Here is a 16,059-nt window from a genome sequence, read left to right as displayed (position 1 = left end):
TGCAAGCCGACGGGTCCCCGGTCCTGCTGGCCCTTAGCCCCCGGCCGCGGGAACCGAGGGGCCCCCGCCGCCGAGAGCCTCCGCCGCTTTCTGCCGCCACGCCGAGCTCGTGCAGAACACCGGCGAGCCTGAGCGATGCCCAAACCCCGGAAAGCCTGTGGCCATGGTTTTAGTTTTCCATAGCCCGGTGTGAGTAGGGAGGACTCCCGATACTCCCGGTAGGAGTTAGGAAGACACTCTTTACTGTGAGGGTGGTGAGGCACTGGGGCAGGTTGCCGAGAGCTGTGGACTTGGAAGTCTCCCAGGTCAGGTTGGATGGGGCTCTGAGCAAATTTTTTGTAGAAGGTGTCTCTGTGGCAGGGGTGTTGGAAATGATCTAAGGTCCCTTCCAACCCAAACCATCCTGTGACTCTACACAGGGTGGTTGGCACGTTCTGGGATGTGCTCCTGGCCTAAGCAACTGCCCTGCCCAAGCTGAGGCTGCAATCAACCAACACCCATACCTGGAGAATGGGGACGCGTTAATAACCAGCACAAATCCCGCTCTGACGCTGCCACGCCTGACTTCCTGCATCACACACCTGAGTCTCCTGTACTGGCGTCACCTGAACGCCACGAAGCTGAACTGAGGTGAGGCAGCACGGAAGATAAATGCCCTGGTGTTACTTGCGGTGCTCCATGCCACATCTCCCTTCTGGGGGGGTCCCAAGCAGTCAGGAACCTGAGCAATAATTTGGGTGACTGGTACTGCTGGAAACAGTACAGCTTGCCTGCCAAGTGAGTGAGTTTAGGAGGGTAAGGATTGGATGTGGTTTGCTGAGAAACACTAAATACAAGTAGTAACAACAGCTGCAGAAAACAGCACATACCAGAAATGAACGACAATACTCCAGAAGTTAAAAAAAAAATATATTGTAAGTACAGTACAAAAAAGTTTGTGTATAATTGTAATGTAATCTGGACCAAACAGCAAAGAAATAACAAAAATATAAAAACTGCTAAGTCTTGACAAAGTTTCCCTATAGTACCAAATACCACAAGATACAGATTATACAAAGTGTACAAATTTTAATAAAAATACAATACACCAGGGTCGTGTGTGTTGTTCACTCTTCAAGAGTTTTCAGTTGTACAGAGGACAAAGCTGAAGTTGATCCCCTTCTGTTTCTTCAAAAGCAGATCTACCCCTTCAGCACAATGCTCTCAGCTGTGAAGGGCTGGAATGAGCCGGTTATTTTGTGCTGCTCACAACAGCAGACGCTTTAGTATCGGCCAGGATCTGAAGCAGGATTGGACTGCCTCCCTCCTGGGCCCTTCCTATTTCCAGGCCCACTGGGATTTGTCCTAAGCTGTTAAAACATGTGTTCTGGCCTGGTGGTCTGAGAACCTCCTGTGCCTCCTCTGCTGACAAAACCCCTCACTGCACTGAGAAAAGATCTGTAAGAGACAGACTACCTTGTACAGGCACATCTGGGGAATACGTGGCAAAGAGGCATGGGGAGAAAAACCCTCCGCACCCCAGGATTTAATTTACTTCTGATTTGGGGCTCAGCTACAATTAGGGACAGGTCACTTTCAGCTGTCCTAAAAAACAGAAGCTAGACTTACTTGGAAGTAAAAAATGCCCCTTCTCTAATTTAAAAACTTTCCTGTTACAGAGCTGATAAGGCCTGAGTCAAATGATATTTCAGTTGTTCTACCCATCTTCACAAGATAGCCTGCTTCTACAAACTCTTAGAATCTTCCTGGTGTTTCTTTACACAATGCCCATGTTTACTGCTATACATAGAGTTGATTCCTGCAGGAAGTGAACTGAGACAAACTTGATTCACATTTTTCACACACTGTTGGCTGAGGGAGGAATTTTTGCTTTTAAATTATGTATATATATATATAAATATATACACACACACACAGAGAAATATACAGGATAAATTAAAATCTGTTACAGATATTGGTAAAAGTTAAATACATGTGATATGAACACCACATACACATACATACACACAGACAAAAGCCTAAAAAGGAATCAAGTGTTCTCCTGCCGCTCCTCTTCCAGAGGAGCAGAAAACCAAACTCCAAGTATGTGGCTGGAAGGAAGAGAAACCGGTCCAATCAACCCACATGTGCCTTACTTGGCCGTAACTGCTTCAAATTGGCCACTGGTGGCTGCCTTGCAGCAGCACCACAGCTCCTGCAATAGTGCTGGTGAGAGAGATGGGGGATGAGCCATTTCACAAACCAGGGGCGAGACGGGCAGAAGCAATACAAATTTTTCCCATCTGCTTCTCTACTCCTTTCCATCAAAGCAGCCTGACCATGCCATGGAAAAATCAGCAGGAGGTTCATTTTCTCAAGCCAGTGCAATGGGTTGATACATTGTGCTAATGATGATTTGAGTCCACAAGGAAAAATTAAACTTCTTGTCATCTACTTGACTTCAAATGCCAGCTACCAGATCAGCCAGCTGACACTGACAACTTTCAGTTATTACTGACTGAGGCGTGGGGGTTGGAGAAAGTGACCAAGAGGCAAAAAGCTATCCAGCTTCCCCTCAAGAAGTGTGTTTTAAACAGAAAGAGTTACAAATAGGGCTGGTGAAGAATTCAGTTCTATTCCCTGGTCCAAAATGTATAATCTCTACCTGCCCACAGAATATCAGAATACTTTAGTTTGGACAGGGATATCTGGTCCATCTCCCTGCTTAAAGCAAGTCCAGCTAGAGCAGGCTGCTCATTCAGTTTTGAATATCATCAAGGAAGGAGAGTCAGCAACCTCTCTGGGCCACCTGTTTCAATGACTCCTCTCATGGTGACAGCTTACTTGTTTATATTGAGAAGTCCGTTCTCTGTTTGCTTCCCCCACTAAATCTGAATTTAAGGCAAATATTTCAAAAGCTTTCTGAATTCTTCATACAAAATACTTTCAGACTGGAGGACATTTCACCCACCAACACAAAAGGGTTTTCTCAGCTTACCTTCACAACTTTTCATAAAATACAAGTCAAATAGTTACAATCCTATGTATATACTATACACATATAAAACTTTAAAAGCCTCCACATGGAGCCCCTCGGGAGCGCCGGTGTAGTGCACGTACACAAGTCAGTCACACAGAGGTTGAGTACATCCCAGGATCCTTTCCCATCAAAGTCCAGGCATGATGTAGGCAATGTTGTCTAGTGTGTTTGACTGGGAAAAGAAATTCCGTGGTTTTTAGTGTCAGTTAATAACCTGAAATCCTTAAAAACTGGCACAGGTGAGGATGCTAAGCACAGTTACTTGGGTTACAAGTTATCATAGGATGAGACAACCAAAGCTGTCTATTGATCACCTCTAATAGGGTGTCAGATGGCAAAAAGAAGTGCCTGTCAATTTTTCTTGGAAAGTGTAACAGAATTCTGAGAGTAGGAATCCTTCTCAGGCCCATCAGAAAAAAAGACCCAGCTGTATGTTTTTCAGATGCAGTGTTTCAGTAGGCTCAAGCCTGTGCCTGGATAGCTGAAGGAGACCTTTGCAGCAGCACCTTCTACTGAGAGATGGAGGAGCTGGAGCTGCACCAGTTATGATTCTAGAATTTAGCAATGCCACCTACTGTCTCAAATATAGATTGCAACACAACCGCTGGAGTTTATCCCTGTCTCAGAACACCATCGTCGTTATGTACCTGACTGTGAAAATCAGATTAATTATCAGCTCCTGAACACGGGTTTCCAGAAGTGAAGCACAGCTGCCATAATTCACTTAAAGCCTCATTGCTCCTTGTAACAATAAGTTGATCGAATTTCTAATAAACACGCCACTGGTCATGTGGCGTTACTGCTCTGAATAAACTTGGCAAGCAGGAAGGAAAGAAAGCATCAGTTTTTCCATGGTTAAGATGGGAACACCCCACTGACTCAGCTTTTGTACATAGAGCCAGTTTGTGGGTGTTCACAGACTAAACTGTCAACTTTGTTCCTGTTGTTGACAATCCAATGAATAAACGCTGGGGCTGCACTATTATGACACGTCAATTCATATCCCATTTTCATTGCCCCCTCTTCCAGATTTTTTAGTCTCTTAACTTTTGCAGACTGTATTTATTTTTGCTCCTCTCCTTTGCTGCTTTATTCATGTCTCTTGTAGGAAGTACGACTCCTGATGGCTGCTGCCATCTTAATCTATGTCCACATGAGGCTACACAGATGCCATGAGCTGTTGCTAAATCAGGGCTCAATATTAAGAGTTGCTTAAAGCAGAAAAGAAACTGTAGTTATGCAGCTCCTGAAGAGAGACTATTTTTCTTTTCTCAGAGATTTCAGCCACCAGTAAAAGGTCCTACACTATCACATCAGGAATCCTGAGACCACAAATTGTTTTTTATGCTACTGAAGGAAAACCAGATTGTGGGATAAAGAGCAGCTAGAAGGTGGATTTTATTTTTATGGAAAATTAGAACTTTTGAAAATGCTGGTTTACTTTTATTTGATTTAGACTGATTGACTCCATCATGACTAAAACAGGACCTACCCACACTGCAGTCAATGCTACAAATATTAGGTCAGTTGCCACTGGGAGAAAAAAAGGTTTCACAATATTGTACAGTGGTAGTATCTCTAAGAATTTCAATAAATATTCCTCTATAAAAGCCCATGAGCAAGACAAATTTTCTTACTGCATTGGAATTGTAATTATATTACAATGATTAATCAAAAAAATCTCTATTTGTACTCTACTGAAATTAACAGTGTAGATAGAAAATAACCACAAAGAACTCACCAAAACATGCTTTGGGCAGCCATTCAACTCAGGCAGTTGTGTGGTCAGACATGCCAACGGGCCCAAAGCACAGATGATTGAATCTAGGAGTACTGACAAACTTCCTGAAACAGCCACCATTCCCTGGTAGGGAGAGAAGAAAAAAATTGTATAGGGATGAGGAGTGGAAATTGTATCCACTCTTATGCAGATACTGTATCTTCAGCTCCTCCAGTCCACTTTCACTATTTACACAGTAACAAAACTGTGCCTTGTCCTTCACAGAGAGACTGCTGGCTCAAAAACTTTACTTATCAGTAGGCAATGAACTTGCACAAGATAAAGGTAGGAATCAACAGAAAACGCCAGAAAATTGTCGGTTGCATAAAATACTGATTCCACAAATTTTTGAAATATATTTTCTGTGCCATTTTGTACCATCTATTTTGTTAACTACAGGAGTCCTAATGACAATAGTTGTTTTATTTTTCAAGTTAAAGAAATGCTAAGCCTGTAACAAATACTTTAGTCATTGATATACTTTCAGGAAAGGGAATTTGTCTGTGTGCTTTTCTGGGCTCTGGTTGTTCCTCTCATGATCTCAAATCAATCATACCAAAACCAAAATGCAAGAACATTTATTTCACTGTTGATAAAATAAGCAAGCATAGTGGGATGAGATTATCATGCTACTGATAAAACTCAGTGATACTATTTGAGAAAAATATGTTTTCTCCTTAGAAGCTGGGCTGAGTTCTGGGAGTATATACATGCGAATGTACATTCAGAGTCACTGTCGTTTAAGAGCATGAAACCATTAAAATGTGATATTATGTTACCAGGCAAGTTGAAACAATTGTAGCACCTATCCAAAGCGCTGGCAATATGGTACTGCCAGAAAACTACAGGACGTGCAAAAAACTTCTTGGGAAAGGCTGAGAGTTTTCTAAAAAGTAGAACAGTAACCGAAACTGACCAGAGACCGACAAAATAGCAAGGAAGTACTAAATCCAAGGTGAACATACAGCAAGAAAAGACTGAAGAGTTTGCTGAACTACAAATTGGTTTCATGGTCCTAGAAGTGCAAAGCACCTGTCTTTCTTTGATGCCTACTGTTTGCTGAGGCCTTTTATTTCACTGAAGATAAAGAACAATGCATCAAAGAAACAGGCATGCCACCTCTAGTTTCTCTTCCTAACAGAAAACCACTGGTTAAACTTTCAAGAAAATAAAATAATCATCCCCTTGAATGCATTGTGTAGATTACAGGACATCACTGTGACATTGCTGTTACAAGCTCACCTCTGTTTCCTGCAGTCTGTGTCCAATGAGGCTCAGGGATTCACCCAGTAACTGTAAATGTGCAGCTACGTCAATGGGATCTGTCTCAGGGGCTTTGGCTGGTGAGGAAGGCACCACCACGGTGCTGGTGGGGGATTTTTTGTGAGGAGAAACCACTCCTGTTGGAGAAGCTGGAAAACACACTAATTAAAATTCCATATTCCTTGCTGTCACTCTTTTATTCACAAGCCTATTTAGTTACTAAAGTTCAAATCTCATAGGCATGATGCTTTAATATTTCTGTTGCCCCAGTCCCATAGTCTTTGGAGTTGAAACTTTTTTCTTACATGTACAGAATGTCTACCTCAGCTGAATGCAATTGGGAAGATTTGGTATCAGAGATGCTAAACCAAGAACAACCATCTTCTCTCTAGCAGCAAACGAATCCCACTAGAACCTCCCTTCTGCCTCTTCTTCTTTTACATTTCAATCCTTAAACTGCCAAAACCAATACCATTCTATGAATCAGATAAGGAAATCTTTATGAAAAATCCTGACATCATTCTCACTCTCACAGAAAAGTTCATTTGACTATAGTGATTTAAATGTCATGCTTTGTGAGAAAGCAGGTAAGGAGGTGAAGCAGGTAAGGACCTTTGTTTTTTATTCCACAGGCGAAACTACCTTCTCTGTCCAAGAAAAGAGATGAGACAAATAAAGTGCAACAATTACCTTTAATTTTTGGTGCACCATCTGAAGATGATGCCTTTCTCTTCACAGTGGTGGCCTCTGCTTTATTCTGCTTGTGTTGGAGATACTGAGCTTTCTGTTTCCAGATCTGTAGTTACCATGGTAAGAAAAGAAAGATTCATAACATTAGGTAATTCTGTTACCTGATGCCAGCACCCAGAGGCAGAATGGCATTACATAGCTAGGAGGTGAAGCAATCCCGTGAGAACAAAATGAATGCTTTTATGTTTGCAAGGGCAAGATTTCCATACTTTCCACCATTACAAGCTTTAAGGATACAGGTAACATATTTCAAGGCATTGTGGCAATACTGCCATCATATTCTGATCTAAGCACCTAGTTCACAGAAATAATTTTACAAAAACATCTCACACAAACACTCACCAGTTTATCCTTCTCAGGTAACTGCTTCCACACTTCTGCCAGTTTTTTACTTAGCTCTCCAAAATCTGGCAAAAAGAAAGAAAGAAAAAAGGAAGGAAGGAAGGAAGGAAGGAAGGAAGGAAGGAAGGAAGGAAAAATGTTTAAAACAAATTTGATCATAAAATCATTGAGAGAACATAGGAAATTTACTGGCCCCTCCACACACATTTAGGAAGCAAGCCATTCTACAACTGGAACTCTCCACACTGTCCTGAAAATATGCATTCCTTTTACTCTTTAAAATTAATTTAAAAAAAAAAAAAAAGCTGATAGCAGGAAGCTGAAGTCAGAGTGCGTTTACAGGAAAGTGACAACAAAGAAATTAACTCTTTACATTAAGAAAAAGCTAGCAAATTCTTTACCTACATTCACAATTTAGTTTAAATTAAATTATAATACAACCATGAAATCCACTCCTAGCCTCTGCCATCTCTTATTCTAAATAATGTTGGCAGATTCTTTGCATTATGTCAAATTAAGAAGTTGGTCTGAAACAGAGACAATATGTTCTGACTGGTGTAAAATCAAGAGAAGAGAAGGCTGAATTACCTATTCCCCTATTACCTATTACCCTTACCTATTCCAGGATGCTCAGACACAATAGTTGTACGATATTCCTTACAGAACACTTGATAAGCAGACATGTTTTTCTTCTTTGGCTAGTGAGAAGAAGAAAGGAAACAAAGATTTTTAATTATGATGAGACCTCCTCCAATTTAATAAGAACTTGGCATTTATTAAAGACTTAAAGAAAGATATGGTACTTAGGTCAGGAGAACTTAAAAATCAGTCCTTTACGTCTCCTGGCTGAATTTAGTCTTGATGAAAGCATAGGAATCAGCCAGAAACAGTCTTAGTACAAGGCTTATGTTGCAAAACTCAAGAAGCTGCTATTCTAAATTCAGGATCAACATACAACGTTGTTAACGTATTTCAGTTTTAAAACCTATAATAAAACCCAGTATCTGTTATACTATTCACAGTACCTATTATAGATCTGTCAAAACAATTAAGTCCTCATGATAATGTTTTGTTCCATTCCTTGCATTGTTACAAAGCACTTCCATTTGGCAGGAAAAGAGACTGTGCAGTACATTGACAGCAAAGGTATTGCAATTGCTGAGCTATGATCAAGGAAAAATCCCTAACAGAATAGGATGATGGCTCAAGAGATTTGGGTGCTGTCTGTCCATTTCCTCACACAAAGCATTATTTCTCTATCTGAACGTGCACAAGCTGCTTTTTCCTATTTACTTACACAGCTTCAGTTATCTCATTTGTAAACTTGGTCATATGCTAGCTACCACTTCTGCTACTCATATCTTTATGCAGTAACCATGGAAAACTGAATATATAAGTACAGGACAAAAATGGGAACATGGAAGCCTGTTAGTATTAGAATTTCATTTGAATACAGGAGTAAATGGGTAAATATTTTCAATTTTCAAGTATCGGCTTGATTCCTTTTTACAGGAATTTTGATCACTAGTCCAAAAGTCTGCCTGGGAATAGCTAGAGCCAGTCACATTACAAAAAGATGCAGATGTGCTTGGTACATGACCCACACCAAGCAAAATTAAGTATAATTTCCCCAGAGACCCTCTACTGGCTAAAGACTGTCTGTGCCACAAAGCCAGAGGAACATATATTCCTTCTGCTGCAAACAGAAATCACAGTGGCTGACACATTTTTCCAAACATGCTTCAATTAAACCATTGGCATCAGTTATCCTTTGTGTCAATTTAACCTGCCTTTGTAATGGAGTGCCTAATTCACCCTTACCCACCACCCAATTTCTATTTTCCCTTCAAATTTTCCTTACTTTGTCTCTTTCTCTTTCCTTTTCTCTCTCCTTTTCTTTTTCTCTTTCTTTTTCCTTTTCTCTTTCCTTTTCTTTTTCTCTTTCCTTTTCCTTTTCTCTTTCCTTCTCCTTCTCTCTTTCCTTTTCTTTTTCTCTTTCCTTCTCCTTCTCTCTTTCCTTTTCTCTTTCCTTTTCCTTTTCCCATTTCTCAGCCTTGTCCTTCTCCTTGTCTTCCTTTTTCCTCCTCTTCTCACCTTGACCATCTGAGTGAAAAACAGCAGGAGGAGGTGGAGGGACAACATAGGGGGTACTGGCAGGTGGTGGTGACACTCTTACTTCTGCTACCGCCACAGGAGAGTGCCCAGAACTCTTTTTAGACTTGGAGTGCTTCTTCTCTCTGTGTTTCTCCTTGTCCTTTTTTTTCTTACTTTTTTTTGACTTCTTCTTCTTCTTGATTTCCCGGTAGGAGTCATCTATCACCAGCTCTCCAGCCTCCAACTCTCCACCAGAGGAAGAACCAGATTCTGGCGGTGCCTCCATACCTGAAACCTCGTACTCGCTTCCATGGCCCTCTGAATGAAGGGAGGTGTCAGCACCAAAACTCTCAGAAGGTGGATGTGAGTCCGGAAGTGGTTTGTGCTTTTTCCGGGATGACTTCAGGAAGTTCTGCAGATCATGCCCCATCAGGAATGAGCCTTGCTCATCTCGAGCTGATTTCTTTGAAGATTTCTTTGCAGCTGATGGTGCTGAAGAGTAGGATAAAGAATCATCATCTGCTGCACTACTTTTCTCTTTTGGTGAAAGGATGAGCTTCATCTTCAAGCCATCAGGTTCACGGAGAGTAAGAGTCTCTGTGTTCACATAGAGAGGTTTCATTTTTTTAGATTTGTGGGAGCTGCTGTCATCCACTGAGTGCTCCCCACTACTCCCACTCAGCTTCTTCTTGGGATGCTCCCTTCTGCTTTCAGAATGGCCAGAGGAAGAATGAGATGATTTTTCAGAGGTCCTCTTTGAAGACTTTGAGCTTGTGGCCAAAGGTGAATTGACAGCCTTAAGTAAATCCATGGTTGTATCAGCTGAGGATGGGCTAGAAGATGCTTTTTTCTTCTTCTTTGATGGTAGATCCAAAGGCGAGACACCTGAAAAGATCAAAGGAAATGTACATTGAGATGATTCCCTCAAAGATGGCGAAGAAGGGAAGTGAGAATCCTGTGAGCCTCCTGATTACAGGTGACAGATTTACATTCTGGCTTAAAAAGAACCACAGCCAGCTCAGCACAGCCTTACTGATACAATTCAGAGGCTGTGACACCTGAGCTGGTCAAACAATTTAAGGAAGGGAGAGAAAGTAGGAAAGTTCTTGAAGTTTTGTGAAACTCCATTTGTGAGTTGTGAAATAAAATGTTTTGATGCAAATACATCTAACTGAAATTACACCTCAAGTGCAAGGTTTTTTTGACATTTTTAGTGAAGGTGAAACCAATGAATTGTCTGTCTGTAGACAGATATTGATGAAAGATTAAATTTCAGCTTGACTTTCTACTTCTATTGAGCCAATAATAAATCCTAAATGTGTTAAGCTTCTATGAACCAAATTGTCATTTTCTGGTCAACTTATTAATTGTGAGACTAACTGAACAGAAAAGCATTTATTTTTCAACCTCAGACATTCTATTTTTATAAATTCAGAGAAAGTTATACTACCTGTAAGTATAATTAGTTTTCAATGCAATTGGCAAACAAGAAAAACAAATGTCAAATGTGAAGGCATGAGTTAGAAAACTACAACTTGTCAATGAAAAGGGGATGGAAGATCTCTACCCCCTACAATGGCAATTTGTTAAGGTAGACTGAAAATATAATTCCCTAATCTTCTGCTGTCTGGTGCTGATCAGTGTCAGGTTTCTGATTAGCTGTTCTAAGGCAGGTTGATGTACTGTCCTCCTGTAAAATGCTAACCACAAAGCTTGATGACACTGGTTTAAGAGCATCCTTTCCTTAAAGTCATGATCTATTAGCCCCTTCTCCTGCTCCATTACTACCTTACCTCTGTAGCAGAATTCATCAGAGGAATGCTTTCTCTTCTTTTTGTGAGCTTCTGTCCCTGGAAAAAACTCACTGTCCTGGAATAAGAAGACAAAAACTGCTGTCAAAAAGGAGGAAAATAATATGAGAGTCACATGGACTATTAACAGATAAATATTTACAGGAGGTAACTGCTGTAACATCAAGGATCTGTAGGTATGAAACAGGATCATCTTTCTAGGTGCTAAAGAGAACCTACTCTGTCCCCTAGAGCACACAGTGTAGGTTTAAAGTAAGACAAAACACATGCTACAGGAGGTGGGAGAATACAAAACATATCATTAGTCAGGACTGGTTTCAGCACAAAGGTCACCTAATTGACATCGAGCTTTCTGTAGGCACAGCAGCACAACAGGGCTCCAAGGAAACTGAAAGACAGATCTCTGCAGGGAGACCCCCAAGTGAGAGGAGCAACAGCAAAGAAAAAGCACATTTGCAAAGTGTTGAGATATGGGCAATGCAAGCCATCACTTAAAAATCAGCTGAGAAGTTGATAAAAGACAGACATCTACCCTTTAATAAAGGTAAGAATTAACTTCAGATACATAGACTGTCAAGCCTTGAAAACAAAGGAGAACAGTTCATGCTTACTGTGCTGAAAAAGAAGTAACAGGAGGTACAAAGAGATGACAACCAGAATGATGGGACAAAAAAATGTCTTAATATGCCATGTCACCTAATTATTATCTGTGGCTTGATCAATTTATGAAACAGAAATTGAAGCTCCTCTAAAGAATTCTAACCGCATGGAAGAAGATTTTAATTTTAAACAAGAACTGGCTTTTGAGATTAAAAAAACCCCCAAATCACTAGATAGCCACCTCTGAGCTAACAGCAGAAATTGTAGCTCAAAGAGGAAAGCTTTAAAGAAACTTAAGTTGCCACTATGTGGCACTCACTATGTGTGCAACTCTCATTTCAAGGGTTAAGGCCCCAAAGAGGCAAACACGGGAAGTTCATTCTTCTCAAGAGCCATCCTTTCAGGCTGTCTGCAGAATCAGGATGACAACAGTGCATCAGTTAATATTTTATCCATCCTTTGCTGCCTATTTCTACAACTATAAGTGCTATTTTTAAAAAATGTGTTTAAGAAGTTATTCATAGCATTTTCTTACTTGCAAAGTATATCCCACCTACTCAGGGACAACACTCCTACTACCTCATTTTCTGAGGCCAGAAAAATTGGAATCAGGGATTGATCCCCCCCTTTTCCACAGGAAAGTTACTGAACAATACAGGACATGATTAGCAGCTCTTGCTGTCTTCCACATTTCTGCATTTCTAAACAAAAAACAAATCGAAAAAAGGACAAGAAACCCATTCCATCTCTTGAACCTTTTCTCTGAGGGTTTCTACCTGAGCTGCTATCTCATCTTCCTCTTGCAGGAGATCCTTGTACGAGCGCTTTTTCTCTCGCTGTATCCTGCCAGGTGCCAGCCCGTCATCAACATTTCGGTGACTCTCTAGGGACTCTGTTATTTATGTGAAATGGGAAAAAAAGGAAGAAATTAAATGCCACATTAAGGGGTGACAGACAAGTGGACCACTCCTAAAATAAGCTAACAGAGGATACTGGCACAGAGTGATGTACAGAACCCAACAAGCACAGAGGTCTGAAAAGTAACATACAGTCCGTACTGTCTGACCAGAGGGATGGGGCTTGGTGCTCTAACACAATAATTCCAGATTTAATCTCTAATGCCTGTATGCTCCTTCCTAAATACAAGTGGACCTAGAAATGTTACCACAACTAAATGTGTCATTATCCCTCATCCCCTGTCCCACTGACTTGTCAGGGAGAAGAAAGGCTGCAGTGACAGAGTTCCCAATCAGGGTGTCTGCAGTAGGAAATACCACACATTTCTCTCAAGTTCTAATCCCAGTGCTTTACACCTGAAAATGAAGGGCTTGGGATCCTCCAGTATCTTGGCCAGGTAAAATTTAAGGGCTCCACAGCACCCTAACTTCTTTCCCACTCTGACTGTGGGAAGGGCTGCAAAGGGCACCCTTTTAAAAATTTTATTGTTTTTTCTTTTTGCAAATCCCTCTGAGATTATGAAGCAGTCATACCTTCTTTCTTCTTGGCGCCATCATAAGCCATGGTGGTCCTGCAGGAGCCTGTGAATGAGCTGCCACGTCTGGGCTCCTTCCCCCGTTCCCATCTATAGGAAAAGGTCTGAGAAACAGAGAATGAAAATAACCCTTCCATAAAGAAGAATCACTGTGTAAATGGGGAAACTTTCTCTGAACCAAATAAGGATTCTTTGGAAGACAGTGGGAAAGGAAATGAGTGGTCACTTTTCAGGCCTGACAGATTTGGGCTTTTAAATCAAAATTGATATTGTATTATTTTAAAGATAGAAAATACCACCCTTTCTTATACAATATCTGAATCACTGAACTAATTTATTTACAAAAATAGAAAAAAGGTGAGAAGACAACTGAGTTTGATTTTCATGACACCCTAACTGTGTCAAAGCCATTTTTTGTCAGGAGCCACCGTAGCAAAGAGTGGGATGTTTAAAGAGATTTCAAACCCTTGAGTCTCAGATGAAGTGAAGGGAAAGAGACCAGGCAGAAGGTATTAAATTACAAAGGAATTATTAGGTTTTTTTTGTTTTTTCTTTTTTTTTACTAGAGGATCACACACTTTGTATTACAGGTGTGCATCCTTCTGATGTGTTTCCCAATGCTACCACTGCAGCCATTCTGAATGCCAGCCTGGGAGAGGGGATGGAAGAGAGCACTCCTTTTAGCTAGGCCTGCAGCAACCCAAGCTCTGCCCCCCAGGTTTCAGGCCTCCTCTAAGTGAGCCACTGTGCCAGAGGGGCACACAGCAGGACAGTGCTGCCGTGGAACAGCCACACTCAGGTTCTCTCACAGCAATCAGCTTTTGTTCCTCTGCCAGTGACCAGCTCAGCAAGATCAACCTTTTGCTCCTACGGGATTAATCCAATCGTTGCCAGCTGCCTTTGTGTGCTTGTGTGTACGTGCACATGTGTAAACACCCAGCCAGCTCATCCCAGCAGTCAGGGCAATCTCACCTCACTGAAGCTACATGGGAATATTTGGGAGCAGGGAACCTGTTCTGTAGACAGATATTGATGTACATCCTCCATGGAACTCCATTTTATAAACTGGCTGAGGCTGACAATGTACAACTCATTCATCCTACAGTGGTTACTTAACTGATACAACAAAGTCACAACTAAATCAGGCTTGTGGGTACACAGGAGATGTTTCTGTTTAAATTCATAGGAATACATGCTAGTTCTTCAGGTTTTGGGAAAACAGTGCAGAATGTTGAGACAATGGTCTGACCATCATGTACTGCTGGCAGCAAACACAAGGTTTCCACCTATACACAAGACAATTGCATATGTGCATTTAGAGAGCACTGCACTCAGCAATAAAAAAGAGCATCTTGCCACTTGTGGGCTAGTGATCTTAAACCAGACACGCTGTCAACATTTTGTGCTGTTTGTCATACAGACTTCAGTGAGAGCACACAACACCAGAGCACTGTGTTCAAGACAGAAAGGACCTAATACAGATACTGCTCTGCAAAACAAAGCTGAAGACGGTCTTTCATGAATGGGTGACTTGGAGAGCCTAAGATTTCTTTGTACCTACATGCATACCTTTCAGTCTCTTCTTAAATCTTATCTGCTTGGCAAGGACAAAGGTAAATTCCGCCCAAAGGTGCTCACAGCCCAGACCTCCAATCCGGCAAACACAAAACATACCCCTCACTACTCTCATCTTGTAAACCTCAATTAGGCTCCCCTGCTTCAAATTCCCGGGTTTCAGCAGCGACGGCACAGGCTCAGTGGGAAAGCTCTCCCTGCACGTCTCCCGCTCCTTAGCGCACATGCCTGCGGGTTCAAGGCCCAGCCTCGCTCCTCTGCGGCCCCGGGGCTCCGCACGGCCCCCGCCCCTCGGTCCCGCTGCCGACTGGCTGCGGGGGCGGCTCCCTCGCCGCCGGCGCTCCCAGCTCACGGCACCGGGGCCGTGAGGGCAGACGGCGCCGCCGGCAATTCCGCGCGCAGCCGCGGGCGCGAACCCTCCGCGGGCACGGACCGGCGGCCGGCCCGTCCTGCGCATGCGCCCCGACACCCCCCGGAGCCCGGGCCCCGCAGCCGCCGCCTCCGTTCAAAGCGGGCTCGTCCGCCCCGCGCCCGCCCGCGCGTCCCCTCACCCGAGCGGGCTCCAGCCTCACGCCAGCCCGAGGCTCCGCCCCCGCAGCAGGTCCGGGCGTGCCCCGACTGCGGGGCCGCCCAGCGGCGACAAGGCCCGCCGGCGCCGAGCCGCGGCCGCAGGGTGGGGACGGGCCGCGGCCGCCTCACTCGGCCCCGCCGCTTCCCGCCGCGCCGCCGCCCGCGGCCGCCATCTTGGACAAGGAGACAAGGGACCCGCGCCAGCGCCGGCCAGCCGAGCGCCGAGCGCCTCCAACGCGGCACACGCGGGGCGGGGCGCCGGCTTGCCGAGCGCATCGATGAGCGGCGTGTCCCCGCGGGGCAGTGCGACGCGCCGGGGCACACGGGGACAGCTGGGCCCGGCCCGGCTGCGACCCCAGCACCGCCAGTGGAGGGGTGCCCACGGTGGGGCTGGGCACACCCGGCACAGCTTCCCCTCGCTTGCCCGTGTCCGTAGGAGACTGAGCTGGCTGGGCTCGCAGCCCGGGCTGGTGTTGGCTGCTTGTTGCTGCCGTGGTGGGTCAGGCGGAAAGGGTGAAATGCTGTAGTTAAACAGTTAAAAAGCCAGCACTCCCATGAGATTAGCCACACACGCACACGAATGGGCACATCTCCCTGAAGACTGATTCCCTGAGGAAGTGAGCGGGCGCGCTGCACAGCTGGGAGACAAGGCCGGGCCCGCTCGGGAATGCCGGCCGCCATCCCCAGCCCGCGCACCCATTGCTGTCCTTCGTCCAAAGGCGGCAGACAGGCAAACTGCCCCAGCATCTTCCAAAGGGCTCAT

At 43.7% G+C, this 16,059-nt stretch overlaps 1 protein-coding gene across 2 annotated transcripts; it reads right to left on the bottom strand.

Moving 5' to 3' along the window:
• Window positions 1-896: 896 nt before the first annotated feature.
• HMGXB4 (HMG-box containing 4) lies at window positions 897-15,477 on the bottom strand. Of its 2 annotated transcripts, none has more exons than XM_041481440.1 (11): window positions 15,278-15,477; window positions 13,150-13,255; window positions 12,436-12,551; window positions 11,042-11,117; window positions 9,016-10,133; window positions 7,771-7,852; window positions 7,155-7,219; window positions 6,753-6,858; window positions 6,042-6,211; window positions 4,761-4,883; window positions 897-3,191 (listed from the first exon to the last, which is right to left on the bottom strand). In XM_041481440.1, the coding sequence occupies exons 2-11, from the start codon at window positions 13,178-13,180 to the stop codon at window positions 3,147-3,149; spliced, it is 1,932 nt and encodes a 643-aa protein (XP_041337374.1). In that variant the 5' UTR covers window positions 13,181-13,255; window positions 15,278-15,477; the 3' UTR covers window positions 897-3,146. The 2 variants fall into 2 exon arrangements, with proteins under 2 accessions (XP_041337374.1, XP_041337375.1); XM_041481441.1 differs by lacking the exon at window positions 15,278-15,477 and adding an exon at window positions 14,826-15,265.
• Window positions 15,478-16,059: the final 582 nt, after the last annotated feature.

Source organism: Pyrgilauda ruficollis, unplaced genomic scaffold, assembly GCF_017590135.1.
Source record: "Pyrgilauda ruficollis isolate IOZ18807 unplaced genomic scaffold, ASM1759013v1 scaffold56, whole genome shotgun sequence".
NCBI classification, from domain to species: Eukaryota; Metazoa; Chordata; class Aves; order Passeriformes; family Passeridae; genus Pyrgilauda; species Pyrgilauda ruficollis.
The sequence above is the reverse complement of the archived record's forward strand: the minus strand, read 5'-3'. Positions and strand labels throughout refer to the sequence as shown.